This window comes from Myotis brandtii, unplaced genomic scaffold (genome assembly GCF_000412655.1).
Source record: "Myotis brandtii unplaced genomic scaffold, ASM41265v1 scaffold1031, whole genome shotgun sequence".
In the NCBI taxonomy this organism is placed as follows: Eukaryota; Metazoa; Chordata; class Mammalia; order Chiroptera; family Vespertilionidae; genus Myotis; species Myotis brandtii.
In genome coordinates this window covers 26,865-47,389 of record NW_005353465.1, presented here as the reverse complement: position 1 = coordinate 47,389, position 20,525 = coordinate 26,865, and the positions used below count along the sequence as shown (strand labels likewise).

Here is a 20,525-nt window from a genome sequence, read left to right as displayed (position 1 = left end):
TTATTGATCTTAGAGAGGAAGGGAGAGGGAGAAAGAGATAGAAACATCAATGATGAGAGAGAATTATTGATTGGCAGCCTCTTGCACACCCCCTACTGAGGATTGAGCCCACAACCCAGGCATGTGCCCTGATAGGGAATCAAACTGTGACCTTCTTCTTGGTTTATAGGTCAGTGCTCAACCACTGAGCCACACTGGCTAGGCTACCTGTCCAATTTTCCAACACCATGTGCTAAAGAGACTGTCTTTCTCTTGCCTGCTTTGTCAAATATTAATTGATCATATATACGTGGGTTGATTTCTGGACTCCCTGTTCTAGTCTATTGATCCATATACCTGCTCTTATGCTAGTACCAGAAAATTTCAGAAATAAATAATTTATGTTTTAAATTTCACACTGTTCCAAATGGCATGATGAAATCTTGTGCCATCCTGTTCCATCCTGGGCTGGACATAAATCATCCCTTTGTTCAGTGTGTCCATGCTGCATATACTATCTGCCCCTTAGTTACTTAGTAGCAGTCTTGGTTATCAGATTGGCTATCAGAGGGAGAGAAAGACCATATTCACATAACTTTTATTACAGTATATTGTTTTAATTGTCCTATTTTATTATTAGTTGTTGTTAATCTCTTACTGTGCCTAATTTAGAAATTAAACTTTATTATATATACAAAAAACCTCAGACTATATAGGGTCAGTACTATTCATGCTTTCAAACATCCACTGAAAGTCTTGGAACATATTCCCCATGAATAAAGGGGGACTACTGTACAAAAGTTAATGCATAATGAATCAAGGACCTAAATGTAAGTCTAAAATCAATTAAACTCTTACAAGAAAACATAAGACAAAAACTTCACAAAGTTGGATTTGGCAATGATTTATTGGCTATGACCCCAAAGGCACAGATAGCAAAAGAAAAAATAGAGAAATTGGATTTCATAAGCATTAAACAGGTTTGTGTATCAAAAGACACTATTAACAGAGTAAAAAGATAACCCAGAGAATGAAAGATAACATTTGCAAATTACATATCTGATAAGGGATTAATAAATACCCAGGACCCTTAAAACTCAATAAAAAACAAATAACCCCACTCATTAAAAAATGGGCAAAGGATTTGAATGGACATTTTAAAGAAGATATACAAATGGCCAACAAACCAAGAAAAGATTCTCAACATCACTAATCATTAGAGAAAAGCAAACAAAAACTACAACAAAATACTACTTCACACCCATTAGAATGGTTACTATATATATATAAAAAACCCCAGAAAACATCAAGTGTTGGCCAGATGTGGAGAAATTAGAACTCTTGTACACAGTTAGTGGGAATGTAAAAGATACTGCTGCTGTGAAAAACAGTTTGCTGGTTCCTCAAAAAATTAAAAATAGAATTAACACATGATCCAGCAATTCTTCTTCTGGATATATACCCAAAATAACTGAAAGCAGGGTCTCAAAGGATATGAATATCCATATTCATAGTAGCATTATTCATAATACCTAAAATGTAGAAGAAACCCTAGTATCTATCAGTGGATGTATAGATAAAAAAATGTGGTATATACATACAATGAAATATTATTTATATTTAAAGAGGAAGAAAATTCCACAATATTCTGCAGCATGAATGAACTTTGAGGTTATTCAAATAGGAATTTTTAGGGGTGAAATTGGCAGATTTAGGGAATTTTTAAAATTAAGGGGGTCCATGGAAGAAACACAGGGCTACAGAGCTACAAAGCTTACATTTCCATAAGACAAGGAAGCAGGGAACCAGCAGAAGTTACATTTCCATAAGACAAGGGAACTGGGAGTAGTCAAAGGTCTATATTTACAAAATAAAGAAGGAGGGCCTCACATGTCCCATGTGAGGTTTGACCTTTGAGTTCAGGAGTTGCTATAGTGACCAAATCACAGGGGAATAGTGGCCAATCAGAGGGGATATCGAGGCACAAAAACTGCAGCCTTTATAAACCTGGGAAAAAAGGAACTCGGGGGCTCTTTCCCCCTCCTATGTGGGAGACTGTACTTGTTCTTCAATAAATTTTCACCTTTGCTATACCATCTTCCATCCGTGGATTCATTTTTCGACTCCCACAGACAAAGAATCCGGGGAAGCCATCCTGCCCAGGGGAACACTGTGTGTTCCAGTCCAAAAATCCCGTATCATTATTATGCTTAGTGAAATAAACAACCACAAAAAGGCAAATACTATATGATTCTACTTATATGAGGTACTTAAGAGTAATCAAAATCTGAAACAGAAAATACAATGGTGATTGCCAGGGGCTGGAGGAAGGGGAGAATGAGGAGTATTATTTAATGAGCATAGAGTGTCAGTTTTATAAGATGAAAGGACTTATGGGGATGGATGATGGTGATGGTTGCACAACAACACGAATGTATTAAGTACCACTGAATTGTACACTTAAAAATGGTTAAGATGGCCTGGCCAGCATGGCTCAGTGGTTGAGCATTGACCTATGAACCAGGAGGTAATGGTTCAATTCCCAGTCAGGGCTGTGGGCTTGATCCCAGTGTGGGGCATGCAGGGGGCAGCTGATCAATGATTCTCTCTCATTATTGATGTTTCTATCTCTCTCTCCCTCTCCCTTCCTCTCTGAAATCAGTAAAAATATATTTAAAAAATGGTTACGATGGCAATTGTTATGTGATGTGTATTTTACCACAATAAAAAAAATCTGCAAAAAAAAAAATTGGGCTCACATGAAATACACTGCTGAGTGAAAAAACTGTCAATAAATGAACACATTTACCTGGTCCTTCATTTTCTGGAAGGAGCTATTGATACTTGCTCTTAACACTGTCCTGTACTTGAGTTCTCTGTTTCCAATTTCTTTTAAATGTTTTCTTGTTCCCCCAGGTAAGACCTGGACAGGTTACAGGGATAAGTCAAGGCTATTTACCTCATCCTGGCCTAGTTAGAAGGACATTGCATGATTGATTGATTGGCTCAATGAATGACTAGCTAGTTGGTGTCCAGATTTTTAATGTTTGGCATTATGATAATTGACCAAAAGTTTTCCTGGATGCTTTGGATAATTCAAATGTAGTTCAAAAGACTTTCCTAGTGCTGTTTTTTTTTTTAAATTCTCACCTAAGGATATATGTTTTTTTTAAAAATTGATTTTAGAGAGAGAGGAAGGTGGAGAGGGAGAGAGAAAAACATGGATCAGTTGCCTCCTATACGTGCCCCAACTGGGCATTGAATTCACAACCTAGGTATGTGCCCTGACCTGGAATCAAAATCTCAACCTTATGGTATATGGATGACACTCCAACCAAATGAGCCACCTGGCCAGGGCTTTCCTGGTGCTGTTTTAATTTTTTGAAAATTGTCGATTGAATGAAATATTAATTAGGATGTGGTGAAGCTGCTATAACAAAGTAACCCAATAACAAATCTCTGGATTAAAGAAGTTAGAGGCTTATGTTCCTTTCTCTTAAAATTCTGAGGTGAGTGTTCCAGCTTGGCAGATGACCCATCTCCACTTGGTTACAGAGTACCGCTAATGGATCTGGGTTCCTGTCATATGCCATTCCATCTCAGAGCAGGTAAAGAACACAGGAAAGTTTCTGGGCCAGATTTGAGGGCCAGGTCTGGAAGTATCACATATACATAAACTCTCCTCATATTCATGTTGGGAGAACTTAGATATATAAATATCCTTGCCTGCAAGAGGGACCAGGAAAAGTCCAGAGTGGGGCAGCCACATTCTAGCTACAGCTCTCTGACTAGGGCAGATGAAGAGAATGGATTTTGGTGGGCAATGAGTCATCTCTACCACAGTGCCTACAAGTAGATATTAGGGAAAAGGGGGCTACAACACAAACACTAATAAAACATTCATTCTGGTCTCCAGGGACTCTGATCTAAACTACAGTACAGGCCAGCCTATGATAAGTGCTGTTATAAAATTCAAAGGACTAGAGGAGTACAGGGAGGAAGTGATAAGTTCTGACTGGGAAAAATCAAAGAAAACTTGTAGAAATAAGAATTTTTCATGGGCCATGAAGGAAGCACAAAACATCAATTTAACAATATGAGGAGTATTTCTGATATAGGAATATCTTAAGCAAAGGCTCAGAGGCCCCAAAGTAAGAAGAACGTTTAAAGAATGGCAGGTAAATTAATGGAGCCAGTAGGAAAGACAGATATCTTAGGAGATAAGGTGTGTTGGGATACGATTGTGGAGGACTTTGAATTCCAAGCTAAGAAGTCTGGCTTTATCTATACGCAGTGGAGAGGCAGTGAATATTCACAAAGAGGAAATGACACATTGAGTCTTATGTTTCAAAAAGGAAAATCTGGTAGTGGTATGGATGAGGATGGGGATAACAAAAAGATCACTTAGGAAGCCAGAGAGACATTCCTGAGACGGAGTGAACACAAGTTGGTGAATTATTGCATGGAGGATAGAGAAGGCTGGGAGGAAACACAGACAACCCACAGAGATTCACACCAAGTGCTTGGGAGGATAACTTTGACCTAAGCAAAGCAATCCTGAATGCCTAGCGGCTTGGGAAATTAGGAATGAAGCAAATGGATGAAGAGGGATGGGTTGGCATTATGCTGGTTTCCCCTAAATTTGCCTGAAATAACCCCCTCTCCTCCTAGATAGAGCATTTATTTCTCATATTTATTTGTGTAGAACGTGCTTTCTTCTGAGAGATGGGTTAGAAAAGTGTAAAACAATTCTGGCCAATATATTGAGGTTAAATATAGCACCAGAAGCTCTTCATAGCAGATTTACATTCAATTAAGCTGAAACTAACATCTATTTGTTGAATGGTTGCCACATGCAGCAGTAGCTGAAAAGAGTGGTAGCAACGAAGATGGAGGTAGTTCCTGAGCCTTTGGTTACTTGTTTTCACTTGCAGCCCCTCGACCTCCTGTTATTCTCTTCAGAGCAGACTTCACTTCCTGGTTCCTCAGTGTATAGATGAGGGGGTTCAGTAATGGAGTGACAACAGTGTAAAACACAGCCACTGCCCCATCCAGGGGACCCTTGGAGCCTGGCCTGAGGTAGATGAAAATACAGGGGACATAGTAGACTGTGACCACGGTGAGATGGGAGCCACAGGTGGAGAAGGCCCGCCGTCGCCCATCAGCAGTGCGTATCTTCAGGATGGCATGGACTATGTTGGCATAGGAGAGCAGAATCAGCATGAAGCAACTGGCAGCCACTACCCCAATGTCCACAAAGGTCACAAGCTCATTGACAGTTGTGTCAGCACAGGCCAGTCTCAATACTGCGGGGATGTCACAGAAAAAATAATCCACTTGGTTGGGCCCACAGTAGGGCAGGCGGAAAGTCAAGGTGGCTTGGATAGATCCATGGATGGAGCCAGCCACCCAAGCTCCAGCCACAAGAATGGTGCATAACTTACCATTCATGAGCAAGGGGTAGCGCAGAGGCCGGCATATTGCCAGGTACCTGTCGTAGGCCATCAAGGTGTAGAGGAAGCACTGGGTGCTGCCCAGGAAATGAAAGGCATATAACTGAGCCACACAACCACCAAATGGGATGGCCTTGCTGCAGGGAGTGAAATTTAGAATAATTCGAGGAACAATGACTGAGGAGAGCCACATGTCCAGGAATGAGAGCACACCCAGGAGAATGTACATGGGGCGAGCATGGAGCTTTGAGTCAGCCCATACAGTGAGCAGAATGAGCAGGTTCCCCAACTGAGTGAGGATGTAAATGATGAAGAAGACCAGGAAGAGGAGGATCCTCAGATTTTGGGGGTGAGGTAAGCCCAGGAGAATGAAATCTGTGACCACGGTGTCCAGAGATGTGTTTTCGGTGTTTCCCATGTTCTTTCTGTATTCTGCTAAGATGAGAATGGTGAAGTCAGACAAGGAAAATACAACACAAGGAGGTGGTAAGAATGCTTTTTTGTCTGATGACCAGTCTAGGACGTAAACAAAGGATTTCTATATTTTAAGTGGAAAGCATTTGCTACTAATCATCTAGGTTTGCTTAGCAAGACAAGTCCTCAGAGGCTGCTTACTTTCTAGCTGCCCTGAAATGCACCTTCTATGGGAAACACTACATACAAGTGTTGAAAAACAAGGCACTATCTATAATAATAAAAGGGTAATATACTAATTAGACCAGACGTCTTCCGGACGTCATTCTGGACGTCCTTCCTGACAAAGCCGGGGCTGGAGGGAAGCCAGCCCGGGTCCCGGGTGCCTGGGGGTGGCCAGAGAAGGGAAGCAGCCCGGGTCCCAGAGGAATGCTGGTGCTGGCAGCCATGAAGAAGAAGGTCTACTATTGCACGAATTTTCGTGCATTGGGCCTCTAGTTAATAATAATAGTGTTAATGCATTTGATGGGTTATGCCCAAAGGGGAATCATAGAGAAGTGCATTCAGGTGTTACGGAGCAGTGCAGAACAATTACTCCACAATTACCATCCCTATTGTTGGTCTCTGACTTGTCCTTAAAATGTCTCCTTCGATGATATACAAGAATCTTTGTGATTTAACCCTTGCACATTTCTAGTCTTTTTTCCTTTGGTTCCCTCAGAGCACCACACCCTCCTTCTTTCTGGACCTACTTTTTCTGGGGTTTCCTTATTCATCTTAACAACCTCATTTCTCAGGATTCACTTTGGCTGTCACCTGCTTTGGGAAGAGTTTTCCTTTAGAAAACAGTCTTCTGGGAGATAAGATTTATATTATAAAAGGCAATTGCAGGATAGTGTAATAAGAGCTATTTGCTTAAATGCTCATTGGTTTCTTCTACTAGGTTACAAACTCCTTTAGAACAAAACCATAGTCTATTTTGTTCTTTTTATGTTTCTGCAGCACCTGCCTTAGTGCTTGGCAATAGTAAGTTAATAAATATTTATTAGCTGATTGGTTGACTGGATTTTGCCAGTTCCCATTAATTCTGCATCCTGTTTCCCTCTGTGATCACATTTCTCATGTTTTATGTCACATATATTTCAGCAATTGAGTCTATTCCCAGTGTAAACAAAGTTCAAGGCATTATCCATGCTTTTCATTTGCTCTAGAATGTTACTTAAATTTATTGATTGACCAAAGTCGTTTAATAGTTTTGATGTTTTGGATTATAATAGCATTGAATAGTATTGGATTTGACCTTTAGTATGCTGTTATTTTAAGATCTTAGTTGCCGTCCAACAGATTAGATTCTTAAAAATGCTTTAAAGGTATTAAACATCTGAGTCAAATGTTATTTGAAAACTACCTTTGATGAATAGTTTGTTCCAAAAGAAATTTTCCTATTAACAGTTTCTTTTGTACTTTTACTTGTTCCTTAAACTAAACCATCTTATAATTCTTAAGAAACAACAAAAATTAAAATATATTTAGATTAAACTTTAATTAAACAGAGATATGAACATTGATAGATCTATCACTAAATATACCCTTTTACAAACACTAATCTCAAACATATTTAATCTTCATTATTATTTAACCTTCAAGTAAGTTGACTAAGTGTGGTCATCACTGGGAAAAGAAGGGTTAAGAAGGCCATACTTGTGTTTGCTCAGTAATGCTGAATCTGATGCATCTTTCAATTTGTACTTACATTGAACTGGAAATTAAGTCTTTGCTCTTGGCTTTGTTTCCTCCCTCAAATTGGGAAAAGAGAAAATAAATGTTTAAAATTCAATTCAAAGAAGAAAGTTCTCAACTCTGGAGAAAGGCCAATTTAATTAAAAATTAATATGCCTAACTTATTAACTCTGTGAATAGAGGCTCAACGAGGTAAGGAAGAAGATGGGGGAAAGACATAGACTAAAAACAATTTTTGACAAAGTTACTGAAACTTTTAAAGCCTAGAAATTAAGTCTTTCCTCCTATTGTGAATTGATGGGGCTTTAGGAGTGCTTCCCTTCTTGGACTCACATGGACACGGCAGCAAAACCTGGAGGAGACTGTTCTTTCTCAGGTAGAATAGCACAATGGGCGAAGAAAGTGTCTTTCAGAGCATCTCCTAGGCTTGTGATGATGCTGGATCTCTGCTTTAGAGTGGAATTAAAATCGTCCAGGGGATGGACACATTGACTATTTTAATAATCTATCAGGCCCCTTGCCCGTGGAGGCTCTTTATAGATTGCGACTTCTCTACCTAAGTGGCTTGAATTTTACATCAATTATGTTATTGGCTGTATTGTCTTTGATAGAGTCTTTTCTAAAAAAAATAAAATTGTCAAGAGGTTTATAGAAAACTATTTACCTCTTGAGAGTTCTACCCTGAAACATTTTCCCATGAGACATTCATTCCCTTGATCCTCATTATATTTTGTTTTGACAGCAAGCAGGAATCATTTCTACGTATCTAGAAAGTACACCATGAAGAACAACATGATCTTGCTTAATGACTTCCACTTTTTGTGATTTCTTTCTTTAAAATGTTGTGGGATCACATATTTACCCACATTATCTCCAGAAATACATTGAAAATGTACTTAATTTTCAATAATTGAGCTAATCTTCCCCCCCATGTTTTGATCTCTCTGAATCTATATAATAAAAGCCTAAACGATTGTTACTGTGGAATGACTGGAACCATCGGTTGGTTGCTATGATGTGCATTGACCACCATTAGCTCAATGCAGGAGCTAATGGCCCCCCACCTGCCCCCCATGGTCAGTGTGCTCACAGCGGGGGAGTGCTGCTCAGTCAGAAGCTGGGATCACTGCTGGTGAGCGCAGCAGTGGTGGCAGGAGCCTCTTCCACCTCCGCAGCAGTGCTAAGGAGCAGTGAGCAGGTGGGTGGTGAGGAGCAAGGGGTCCTGGACTGTGAGAGGGATCCCGGACTGCGAGAGGGTGCAGGCCGGGCTGAGGGACACCCTCCCCCCAGTGCACAAATTTCGTGCACTGGGCCTCTAGTGTTGATATAAACAACCCTAAATTTAGGTAAGTTGAGTAAAATTTAGTCACCTCCAGTTTAGTCTTGAGGACTCCATTGTTCTCATTGCAGTAGAGACAGAGGATGGTTTCAGATAGTTGGAGTACTCCTTGGATACTTGCTCTCTTTGTTGGGGTTTGGCAGGTTTGGTAGACAACTTGGACCATACAGGTGAGAATGGTCCCATCTAAAATTATGGGGTGATTTTCTCCCCCACAAACTTATCTGGAATCAGTTGTGTGCTGGGTTTTGTTTGTACTTTCTTATAATAGCTTACTGTTCTTGGCCTCAAGTCTGAAAGTCACTGCATGCAATGGTGACTTTGCTTTGACTCCAGCTGCTGCATGTCATTTCCAATACTTTTCTGTCTTTCCTGGCAAATATACAAGCATGGGTGGGCTTGAGAAGTTCTGTTATGTTCTGAGTGTATGCCTGCTTATACCTCTAATTATAAACTTGTTTAGAATAATGTAGCAGAGGACTCTGAAAGTTAATTCTAGTATTTCTGATCCTTGGATTTCTAGAAGGATGGTTGAACTGCTCTCTCTTTTGTTGTTGTTAATCTTCACCAGAGGATACTTTTTCCATTGATTTTTAGACTGAATACGTTCCGACTGGGGCGGGGACTGAACCTGCAATACAGGTCCATGTCCTTGAGTGGGAAACAAATCTAAGACCCTTTAGTGTGCAGGCTGACAGTCTTAACAACTGAGAAACACTGGCCAGGGCCTGCTCTCTCTCTTTCTTCTCTTGCCCCTCCTCATCCTATTATCCTGTGGTCCTAAGGATGGAAGATAGAATTTGTTTTTAGAGAAAGCTCATTATTCAAAGGAAGGACCCCTTGGTGAGTACTTTTGTTTATGCAATGGCAAGTCATATACTTGTTCATTTATCCCTGGAGGGCTCTAAAACTTGTGAAGTAAAGGGAAATGCCTCAGCTTGCGATATTAAGATTCCATTTAATTCTGAAAAAATCTGTCCTTATTTTTTTATTCCTTGGAGGAATTAGTTTGATATTTTTAAATTTTTGTGTGCTCCAAAGTTGGAGCAGTTTGGTGAGTGCAGCATCTGTGGACTTAAGGAGTGAAGGGAAGATTGAGGAGAACTTCTCTCCATGGAACAGAAGACTGAGGTCATGCAATGAGGTAGAGGGTGGGGGTGGGAAAGACATGGCCAATAGGGAATTCCCATGAAAGTACTGGACAATGAACATGAAGAAGAGTAAAATTTGGTATCCAGTTTAAAGATTTTCTTTTTCTGAATTGTAATTCTTGTATGCTACCCAAAAGTCTTTGATGTTAGTTAAGCATTATAGCCTATATATTCTATATGTAGAGGGAAATACAGATTTTTCCCCTTATGCCTGAATTCTGCTTTCTCTACATCTTAGTACATATACTTATTTCTATATATTTTTTCCCTTTAGCTTTGGATGCTTGTGTTTTTCTAACAGTTAATTTTGGTTCATCCTTTTGGGATAAATAAAATAAGAGGGACTTAGTGGTAGGAGCTAGGAAATAAAGGTAAAGTGAATGTTTTTCATGCAAAAAAAATTTATTGAGCACCTAATATGTGCTAGGCTCTCTTTCAGTTTCTGGAGTGCATACCTGAATAAAAGATCCCTGAACTCATGCAAGTATAGGAGAAATAAACTTAACCCTCAGAACTGGACTTCATTGTCTTTAGGAGCAAGAAAACTGAGATGTATAAAAACAATGCTGATGTCATGTGCTTACTATAATTTTATAGTATATGGAAGGACACTTGACTTTGGATGGTGAATGCATAATATAATATACAGATGATGTATTTTAGAGTTATACACTTGAAACTTGTATAATTTTATTAACCAATGTCCCCCCAATAAATTCAATAAAAAATTTTAAAATTTTATAATATGAATTAGTCATGAGCTGAGTAAGGGTCAGATAATTACAAGACTACAAGTCAAGTTATCCAAAGAATATTTTTAAAAAACATATTTTTATTGATTTCAGAGCAGAATGGGGAGGGAGAGAGAGATAGAAACATCAATGATGAGAGTCATTGGTCATCTGTCCCCTGCATGCCCCTCACTGGGAATTGAGCCCACAACCTTGGCATGTGTCCTGACTGGGAATTGAATCGTGACTTCCTGGTTCATAGGTTGATGCTCAACAACTGAGCCACACTGGCTGGACTATCTAAAAAATCTTAATTTTCAAATTACTCAAAGATATCTGGGTTCATAATGGGAGACTCCAAGATATAAAAGCAGAATGAGCCGAAACCGGTTTGGCTCAGTGGATAGAGCGTCAGCCTGCGGACTGAAGGGTCCCAGGTTCGATTCCGGTCAAGGGCATGTACCTGGGTTGCGGGCACATCCCCAATAGGAGATGTGCAGGAGGCAGCTGATCGATGTTTCTCTCTCATCGATGTTTCTAACTCTCTATCTCTCTCCCTTCCTCTCTGCAAAAAATCAATAAAATATATTTAAAAAAAAAAAAAAGCAGAATGATACTGAGCATTTGAATGGAGAATTTAACACTGAAGCAAATGACTTATGTGTTATTAGTAAAAATAAAAAATAAAAATTCAAGCACCTCATTGAGATGAGTAGGAAGATAGATTCTAAAAGAGTTCCAGCAAATAGTGAATGGTAAATGGAAATAAACTATAGAATATCAACTATCTTACATTTGAAGACATGTAAGTTATTGATATTTTCTTTACTCAGCATGATATCCTTGTATTTAATTAAATGACTACGAGGAATATTCATAAGGACTTATGTAGGTTCATTCTGATCTTGTTTTCATACCTATTTCCCCCTAAAGTTTTACGTTTTTAAAACCACATGTTTTTCAACCACAGAGATTTTCAAGAAGGAGCAACACCTCTCTTTATATGTCTGCCAATAGAATTTCTCTCCTCTAGCTGACCTTTTCCCATTTCCACCTGGGTGTTAGAGCTGGAGCAAGTCATTATTAGAGGGTAGGAACCAAGGTATTTGGAATTACTGTGGTTCAGACTGGGGAGTCAGCTCAGTTGTCACATTCAAAGAGCAGTAGCTGTGTAAAGTCAGGAGTCGGAAACTTCTAAGTTCAACCCTGGCTCCACAGGTGCTCAGATAAAATCTCACAGCATAAAAGAAGGTAGGTTCTCAAGATTAGGAGGAATTTTGAGTGCATCTAATTCAATGATCTACTATGTTTATGGTGAAGCTTCCTGAGCTCTGATGTTTGAACATCTCTCCACCTTGTTCCCGTGGGTATGTAGGAATGAATCCAACTTTAGTGTCCTTTGCCTTGAGACTTTTGGTGCTCTCTGTTCTCCTCAGCGTGAGCAAGATAGAACATCCTTGTCCAGTTATTTTCTAGTCCTTGTGGTGTCTGTGGAGTTTCCAGAGCCATACTGATACTCAGATGTCTGGAGCATGTTCTCACTGTGGCAGTTAAATTCTCTTTAGATCTAGTTCCTGGAAAAAATAACCGAAAGAGTGGTGGTAGAAGATACTCTCATCAACAAGAGTATACCCTATCTCAGGGGTAATTGTTCACTGTTACATATGTAGCTCAGGAAAACCTAGACATCTATAGGGCTGTATATAAGTGTGTCATTACTCTGGAGGAGAGGACTTGGGAAAGTTATGCGACCCTTTTTCTCCTGGCTCTCCTAATTTCCCCCACCTTTGTCTTGTCTGGTCTAGGGGTGGTAAATAGTTTGAATGTCACTAAGCCCCAGATTACTCAAATTTTTTTGTGTGATTCCCTTACTCCCACATCTTTGTAAATAGAAACCCTCCTCAAATTATCTTGTTTTGAGTGTGCCATATATTTTCTTTTGGGAAATCAGAACCATCCATATGCCTTAAGAGTTACTTGCATGTGTACTCTGGGGTTCAGGGCATTGAAGGAAATCAGTTGAAAGAAATATAAAGGCCAAGATCTTCATTAAAAAGTTTTTTTAAAAAGAAATTATGAAGGCATAGTTTGACACTCTTTTAAGAAAAGTCCCTAAGAAGTTAGACAATATGGATTTGGATGGGAAGTGTATTACACATAGAGGAGAGAGCTTGGCAGGCAAGTATTGGGCATGCTCAAGGAATGGTAGTAAAGCAGTGAGGATGGGAAAGTGAAAGGAGAGTAGAGATGTCTTGGGAAACAAGGTTTGTTGGGTCTAGATATTTTTTGGACTTTAAATTCCAGATTAAGGAGACTGGCTTTATTTTACATTATTGGAGAGTCCTACAAATTGTATGTTTCAGAAGGATACTTTTGACTATGGTGTGGATGAGGAGGGAAAAGGACAAAAGATTATTTAGGAATTAAGAGAGACATTCTGAAAGTAAGGAGACAGATTTTGATGTCTGAGCTCATGGGAAGAGTGAGGGACAGGAGGGAAATATAAATGATCCAGTATTTTCAGGTTTAAGTGCTTTTAAATGTTTGTGCCATGCACAAACAAAGAAACAATTTATATAAGTCTAGGGTTTAGGGACAGAAATAATGAAAAAAGGGCTAGGTCAAACATTATGTCATTTTTTCCTCTTTTGCATTTTCTGGCATAATATAATTCTGAAGAGGTTGACACATTCTCATTCTATTCAAGCTTTGATAAGGCATTTTCTTATACAACAAAATAGAGGTGGTAGAAGTAAAATATTCATATTTCTAAACAAATAATGTAAAACATTTTGAACCAGTTTAATGAGATGAAAAGATTATGAATCCAAAGAGTTCAGAAGTTTCTTCTAAATAGAATTAAATTGAGTTTAATTCATTAACAGTTTATTGAATGTTTGCCACATGCTGCAGTAGCTCAAAAGAGTGGTCGTGACAGTGATGTAGGTGGTTCCTGAGCCTATGGTTACTTATTTTCACTTGCAGCCCCCCGACCTCCTGCTATTCTCTTCAGAGCAGACTTCACTTCCTGGTTCCTCAGTGTATAGATGAGGGGGTTCAGAAATGGAGTGATAACAGTGTAAAACACAGCCACTGCTCCATCTAGGGGACTCTTAGACCCAGCCCGAAGGTAAATGAAAATACAGGGGACATAGTAGACTGTGACCACGGTTAGATGGGAGCCACAGGTGGAGAAGGCCCGCCGTCGCCCATCAGCCGTGCGTATCTTCAGGATGGCATGGACTATGTGGCATAGGAGGAGCAGAATCAGCATGAAGCAACTGGCAGCCACTACCCCAATGTCCACAAAGGTCACAAGCTCATTGACAGTTGTGTCAGCACAGGCCAGTCTCAATACTGCGGGGATGTCACAGAAAAAATAATCCACTTGGTTGGGCCCACAGTAGGGCAGGCGGAAAGTCAAGGTGGCTTGGATAGATCCATGGATGGAGCCAGCCACCCAAGCTCCAGCCACAAGAATGGTGCATAACTTACTATTCATGAGCATGGGGTAGCGCAGAGGCCGGCATATTGCCAGGTACCTGTCGTAGGCCATCAAGGTGTAGAGGAAGCACTGGGTGCTGCCCAGGAAATGAAAGAAATACAACTGAGCGACACAACCACCAAACGGTATTGCCTTGTTGGCAGGAGTAAAGTCCAATATTAGACGAGGAACAATGACTGAGGAGAGCCACATGTCCAGGAATGAGAGCACACCCAGAAGCACATACATGGGGCGAGCGTGGAGCTTTGGGTCAGCCCACACAGTGAGCAGAATGAGCAGGTTCCCTAGCTGAGTGAGGATGTAAATGATGAGGAAGACCAGGAAGAGGAGGATCCTCAGATTTTGGGGGTGAGGTAAGCCCAGGAGAATGAAATCTGTGACCACGGTGTCCAGAGATGTGTTTTCGGTGTTTCCCATGTTCTTTCTGTATTCTGCTAAGATGAATGGTGAAGTCAGACAAGGGAAATACAATACACGAAGGTGATAAGAATGCTTTTGTCTGATGAATATGCCTATGAGTTGTGAGAGAAATGGAATACTATTTAAAAACTTTGTTTTTTAAAGAAGAGATGGTGTTGCCCTTAGTTATTTTAGTTTACTTATTAAGAAAACCATCCAGAGGCTGTTTAGTTTCTTAGATGGATGGAAACTTATCTGTTGGGAGATACTGAGAAGCAGTATTTGGCTGATCAAGGAACAGTGTAACTTGTGACTGATAGGGAAGAACTTAATACTCCAACCAAAAAGAGTTCAACAAAGAGGGGCTAACATTGAGGCAGAACAGTGTGGAATGTGTATGCTACAATTACTACCTCTACTTCTCCCTCCATTTACCATCATTGCAATGCTTCCTCTTTGTGCTCAGCTAAAATCCCATCTCCTCACAATGCAAAAATATCCATTATCTGGCCCTTACCACTGTATCTCATCACTTTTATTTATTTTCCATTCCCCTTACAATTCAATGCTTCCTCTTTGTGCTCAGCTAAAATCCCATCTCCTCACAATGCAAAAATATTCATTATCTGGCCCTTACTACTGTATCTCATCACTTTTATTTATTTTCCATCCCCCTTACAATTTCTTGTTGTTGTTCAGATGCTTAGGACACCTAAAGGCTTTCCTAGTAGCATGCTCCCATGCACAGGCTGCCTTCTCTGTCCCTTCCCCTACATAATGCTCCCTTCATCACTTTTCCTTTAAAAGGCTTTCTTGATCCCCAGGGACCATGCTTACACTTTTCAGAGCATGCAACCCATTATATTGCTATTGCAAAATTTCTTAAGTAACATCTTAGAACATCCTTCTATCATTCTTGGTTAGAATGTCCATAATTAGGGAAAACACAAGAAGCAACCAATACATGCATAAATAAGGGGAACTACAAAATCTCTCTCTCTCTTTTCTTTCTCTCTCTCAAATCAATAAATAATGGTCCCATCTAGTACAGTACAGGTGATAATTATTTTCTGAATGACTGAATGGCTGATTGAATGGATGTTGCCAAATCCCACTCATCTGATACAGTGCTTCTTTCTCTCCTTGATCTTGTTTGCCGGTTCCTTGGCTCACCTGGCTGGCTAGGGACCATCTCATTCTAATGCAATATGGGTCTAGTTTTATTATAACAAACTCCATGGATCCTTTATGGTTGTTTACATTGATTGATAGATTTATGTGGTCCATTGGTTTGGGATTGGATTTTTTGGTACAGAGTTACAGAGGAATTATTATTGTTTATTATTAATGGAGGACTTGATCTTTAGTTTATATATATAAAGTTTGAAGTACATAATTCAGATGATAAGAAAAGATAGAGGGATAAAATGTGTTTGTTCCACTCCTTCTGTTGAATATCCCTACACTAGAGAGTTTGAGATACATTCATCTGTCATTTAATCATAAAATATCTTGTAATTTAAGTGACTGTTTTCAGGAAGCAATTAAAATTGTAAGAGACTTTTACCAATTTAATCTCCATCAGAAAATTATATTGGTTATTTTCTAAAATAACTTAATTCCTTTATCAACATTTAAGGTCTATCAATAGTAATAATAATACTTATAATAGGCTCTTCAGGATCCACAGAAAATGTTAAACATGCCCTTTGCCACAAAGGAAGAAAAAATACCAGATGTTTACTGCTTGAGTTTCAGGAGGACACCTTGGTTTATTTGAAAATGGGTGAGGTCCTGACGTGGTAGTTCACTTGGTTAGAACATCCTTCTATTATTCTTGGTTAGAACGTCCATAATTAGGGAAAACACAAGAAGCAACCAATACATGCATAAATAAGGGGAACTACAAAATCTCTCTCTCTCTTCTTTCTCTCTCTCAAATCAATAAATAAAAATTAAAAAAAGAAAATTAATGGTAAGACTATTTCTTATTTCTTTAGCGAGGGTATAGAAAAGAGACAGAAAGAGTTAAGATAAGGTTAGACATAAAATACCACTAATGAGCGAAAGTAATATTTTTGTCAATACATTCATATAATATCAATGTGTTTCTATTTAGGCAAATTATATATTCCTGAAGTGTTTTATAAATTTAATTGTATATCAAATCAGATAAAACTACCACTTGGGGGATTATTTGAAGAATTTCTATCAATATGCATTGATGTATGGTGCAAAAACTTCCCCTAATTTATTTGCTTTGCCAGTCTTATGTTTCCCACTTGTTGTGCATACATCCGATTCCACTTCTCCCAGGTGCCCTGTTGGAAGAAAGCTCCTTTACCTTCTCAGTTCTGAGTGCCCTGACTTGGTAGGACCAGGAAACAGAGGTGGGTTACAGCTGGTGGGTGTGAGGCTAGGTTACCTTTCCGGGCCGACTGGGCAGAAGATGGAGGTTTTGACGTGGGGCGTGGTGTTTAGGGGTTGCAGAGGAGGGCAGTCTGGTGCAGCAAGGTGATCAGAGTGGATATCCAGAAGGTGGGTTTTTGGAGAGAACAGTCTCCTCCCCACAATCCCTACTGTTCCCTCTTCTCCTTCTGGTAGATTCTTGTGTCCACTATGTAAATAATTTTAGAATATCTATCCTTAGGTAGCCAAAGAATTTACAAATTTTAGACTATTTGATGTTGCTAAAACCATGTAAAAATAGTTGGAATTTAAATATGAAAGCACATAAAAACAGCACGAGGTTAAAATTCAATATGAAAACTAGCTGCAAATAAGGGCCTACTGACATTAGAGGATAAACCATACTTGTTTAAAAAGCAATTATCCTGGAAACTCTAGGGAAAGGCTGTGGGGACAGGGTGAAAGAGTGGTATTGAGAAGATAAGGATGGGTTTGGGAGTTGCCAAGAGCACTTTTTAGAGAACTCAATGGAGCCATGGGATCATGAGATAGGCTGCTTTCTGTGCACTCTGTCCACGCACCCCCCCCCCCCCCCCCCCCCCCCTTCTCCCACTCAATTAGGCCAGTTTGGTGTGAGCATATCCAGCTATTTTAAACTTTTGATTTCTACAGTGAACTTTGGGATCTGGGCCATTAGGGAACGTTATGAGATCCCAAAGATGAGGAATGAAGACTGGTCCAGTGTGTGTTAGACATTCTAGATCAAAGGACTTCTAGTTATCATTGGGGAAAGACCCAGCTTCAATCTGTTTCTGGAAAGATTTCATTTAGTTAGAGACCTAGGTAGAGCTAGGGCAGAGTAAGGGAAATGGGTAGAGTTTGGGGTACCCTACATATATTTTATCTCTTTCCACAAGAGGATATTCTTGCCATTCTACCAAAAGCTTTAGAAAATGAGCTTGCTGAAGGAAAGGCCCTTTGTGTTCTCCTCACTGGAGACAGAAAAAGTTACCAATTTGGCCTGTGCTTACAGAATTACCAGGCTCTTCTTCACAACGTCTATGACTTTATCACTGCCCAACTTTGCCCTTTATCATTGCACTAAAGAGAGAGAGAGAGAGAGAGAGAGAGAGAGAGAGAGAGAAAATGAAAATATAGTGATAAGATTTATTTTTTTAACACACAAAAAAAGAAATTCCCTACATTTGGAAAGAAGAAACATAATTCTAGCAGTTTGGTAAAGAGCCGGTGAGAAGATGGAGAAAAGGAACTGGCTAAATTTATATTTGAATAAAATAACAGAAAAATTTAAAGTTTCAAAATTAATGGCCTCATTCTGAACGGAGCTGGTTTCAGGCTTGCTTTTCCATCCTCTTAGACTCACATGTACAGAGCTGCAAAATCGTGGAGGAGGCAGGCTGTCCTTGAGTGAATGGTCCAGCAGAGAGAGTGATATCCTTCAGAGATTCAGGTTAGCCAATTGCAAAGGGCTCCTGTGACTGTTTTGGAAAGGCTTTAGAATTCTTTCAGGAGTTTACCTGAAACAAGTGTTCAGAATCTCTGAGAGCACCTGCCTTTCAGGGCTCTTCGAAGAGTGTGATTTCTATATAGCTTGAGTCATATTTTACATTTGTTTTCACCAGCTGTTGCCTCTCTTACTCCAAATAATAATTAAAAAAACATTGTCAAGAGAGTTGAAGAAAAATTCTAATCTCAGGGGAAATTCTATTCTAAAGTAGTATTTCCCTAATGAGATCTTCCCTACCCAAATCTTTATTATTTTGTCTTGAGAGAGAACAGCAGCAAACATTTCTAGTAGGTCCCTGGAAAGGGGGCTGCAGGGAATAACCTTGTCAGTATACTAGTAGTTTTGGATGGCTTCCAGTTTCTTAGAGGTGATGTGAAGTCTCAATTGATCACTGTCTCCCCCCAAATATTTATCAGGGGTCCTCCATCATCCCTTCTAGTTTCTGTTCAGATGTCACCTAATTAGTGAGATCGCTCTCTCTCTATCTTTAATCCTCCCGCAAGGATATGTTTTTATTGATTTTTAGAAAGAAAGTAAGGTAGAGAGAGAGAGAGAGAGAGAGAGAGAGAGAGATCAATGTGACCGGGAATCAAACCCAAACCTTTTTAGTGTATGGGATGACGCTCCAACCAACTGAGTCACCTGGCCAGGGCAGTGAGATCTCTCTTGATCTTCCTCTTTTTCTTTCCCTGTGTTATTTTTCTCAGAAGCACTTAACACCATCTGACATATTATATTTGCTCATATACTGGTTTATTGTTTGTCTCCCTTCACTAGAATGTAGACTTCACAAGAAGAGGTGGGTTTACTCACTATGGAATCCCCAACACTACCACATTGCCTGGAACATAGTAGGGTCTCAAAGAAACCCCACACTTTTGAATAAATAAGAGAAACCACCACACATATTAAATGCTGTGACAGAAAAAAGAGCTGTGCTTTTAAATATGAACCTCCAATTTAAAGTTACCAGGTTTCAATTTGATATCAAGTTGATTCTCACATTCATTGCAGGTCTAGGTAGCATATACTAGTACAGTGCAAGTAGCTTTGGGTATTCATTTGTTTCTTTTACAAAAGTTTATGTTAATTAGTGGGGAATTGGCTAGCAATGAAGAAATGAAGCCTGGAGTGTGATATAAAAGGATGTAACTGGACAAAGACTAGCTGATTCCTAAGATTCTTTTAAATTTTAAATTATTAAAGACTAGAGGCCTGGTGCACAAAATTCATGCAGGGGCAGTGTGTTCCTCAGCCCAGCCTGCACCCTCTCCAATCTGGGACCCCTCGGGGGACATCCCTCTCACAATCCGGGACTGCTGGCTCCCAACCGCTTGCCTGCCTGCCTGCCTGATTGCCCCTAACCACTTCTGCCTGCCAGCCTGATCACCCCCTAACCACTCCCCTGCTAGCCTGATTGACGCCTAACTGCTCCCCTGCTGGCCCGATCGACCCCAACTGCCCTCCCCTGCCGGCCTTATCGCCCCTAACTGCCCTCCCCTGCTGGCCCGATTGCCTGTAACTGCCCTCCCCTGAAGGCCTGATCACCCACAACTGCCCTCCCCTGCTGGCCATCTTATGGTGGCCATCTTGTGTCCACATGGGGATGGCCAGCTTTGACCACATGAGGGCAGCCATCTTGTATGTTGGAGTGATGGTCAATTTGCATATTACTTTTTTATTAGATAGGACTAGAGGCCCGGTGCACAAAAATTTGTGCACTCTGGGGGGAGAGGGGGGTCCCTCAGCCCGTCCTGTGCCCTCTCGCAGTCTGGAACCCCTCAGGAGATAATGACCTGCTGGCTTAGGCCTGCTCCCGGGTGGCAGAGGGCAGGCCCAATCCCTAGGTGCAGCCCCTGGTCGGGCTCAGAGCAGGG

The 20,525-nt window shown here is 40.2% G+C and overlaps 2 protein-coding genes across 2 annotated transcripts; both read right to left on the bottom strand.

Moving 5' to 3' along the window:
* Positions 1–4,893: 4,893 nt before the first annotated feature.
* LOC102244662 (olfactory receptor 10G2) lies at positions 4,894–5,850 on the bottom strand. The gene has a single exon (XM_005856575.1). The coding sequence runs from the start codon at positions 5,848–5,850 to the stop codon at positions 4,894–4,896; it is 957 nt and encodes a 318-aa protein (XP_005856637.1).
* A 7,922-nt stretch (positions 5,851–13,772) lies between these two features.
* On the bottom strand, positions 13,773–14,729 carry LOC102244366 (olfactory receptor 10G2). The gene has a single exon (XM_005856574.1). The coding sequence runs from the start codon at positions 14,727–14,729 to the stop codon at positions 13,773–13,775; it is 957 nt and encodes a 318-aa protein (XP_005856636.1).
* Between the last annotated feature and the right edge of the window lie 5,796 nt (positions 14,730–20,525).

Bases quoted from the DNA above. Each gene is read 5' to 3' on its own strand.
- LOC102244662 (XM_005856575.1), bottom strand. From the start codon at position 5,850: ATGGGAAACACCGAAAACACATCTCTGGACACCGTGGTCACAGATTTC.
- LOC102244366 (XM_005856574.1), bottom strand. From the start codon at position 14,729: ATGGGAAACACCGAAAACACATCTCTGGACACCGTGGTCACAGATTTC.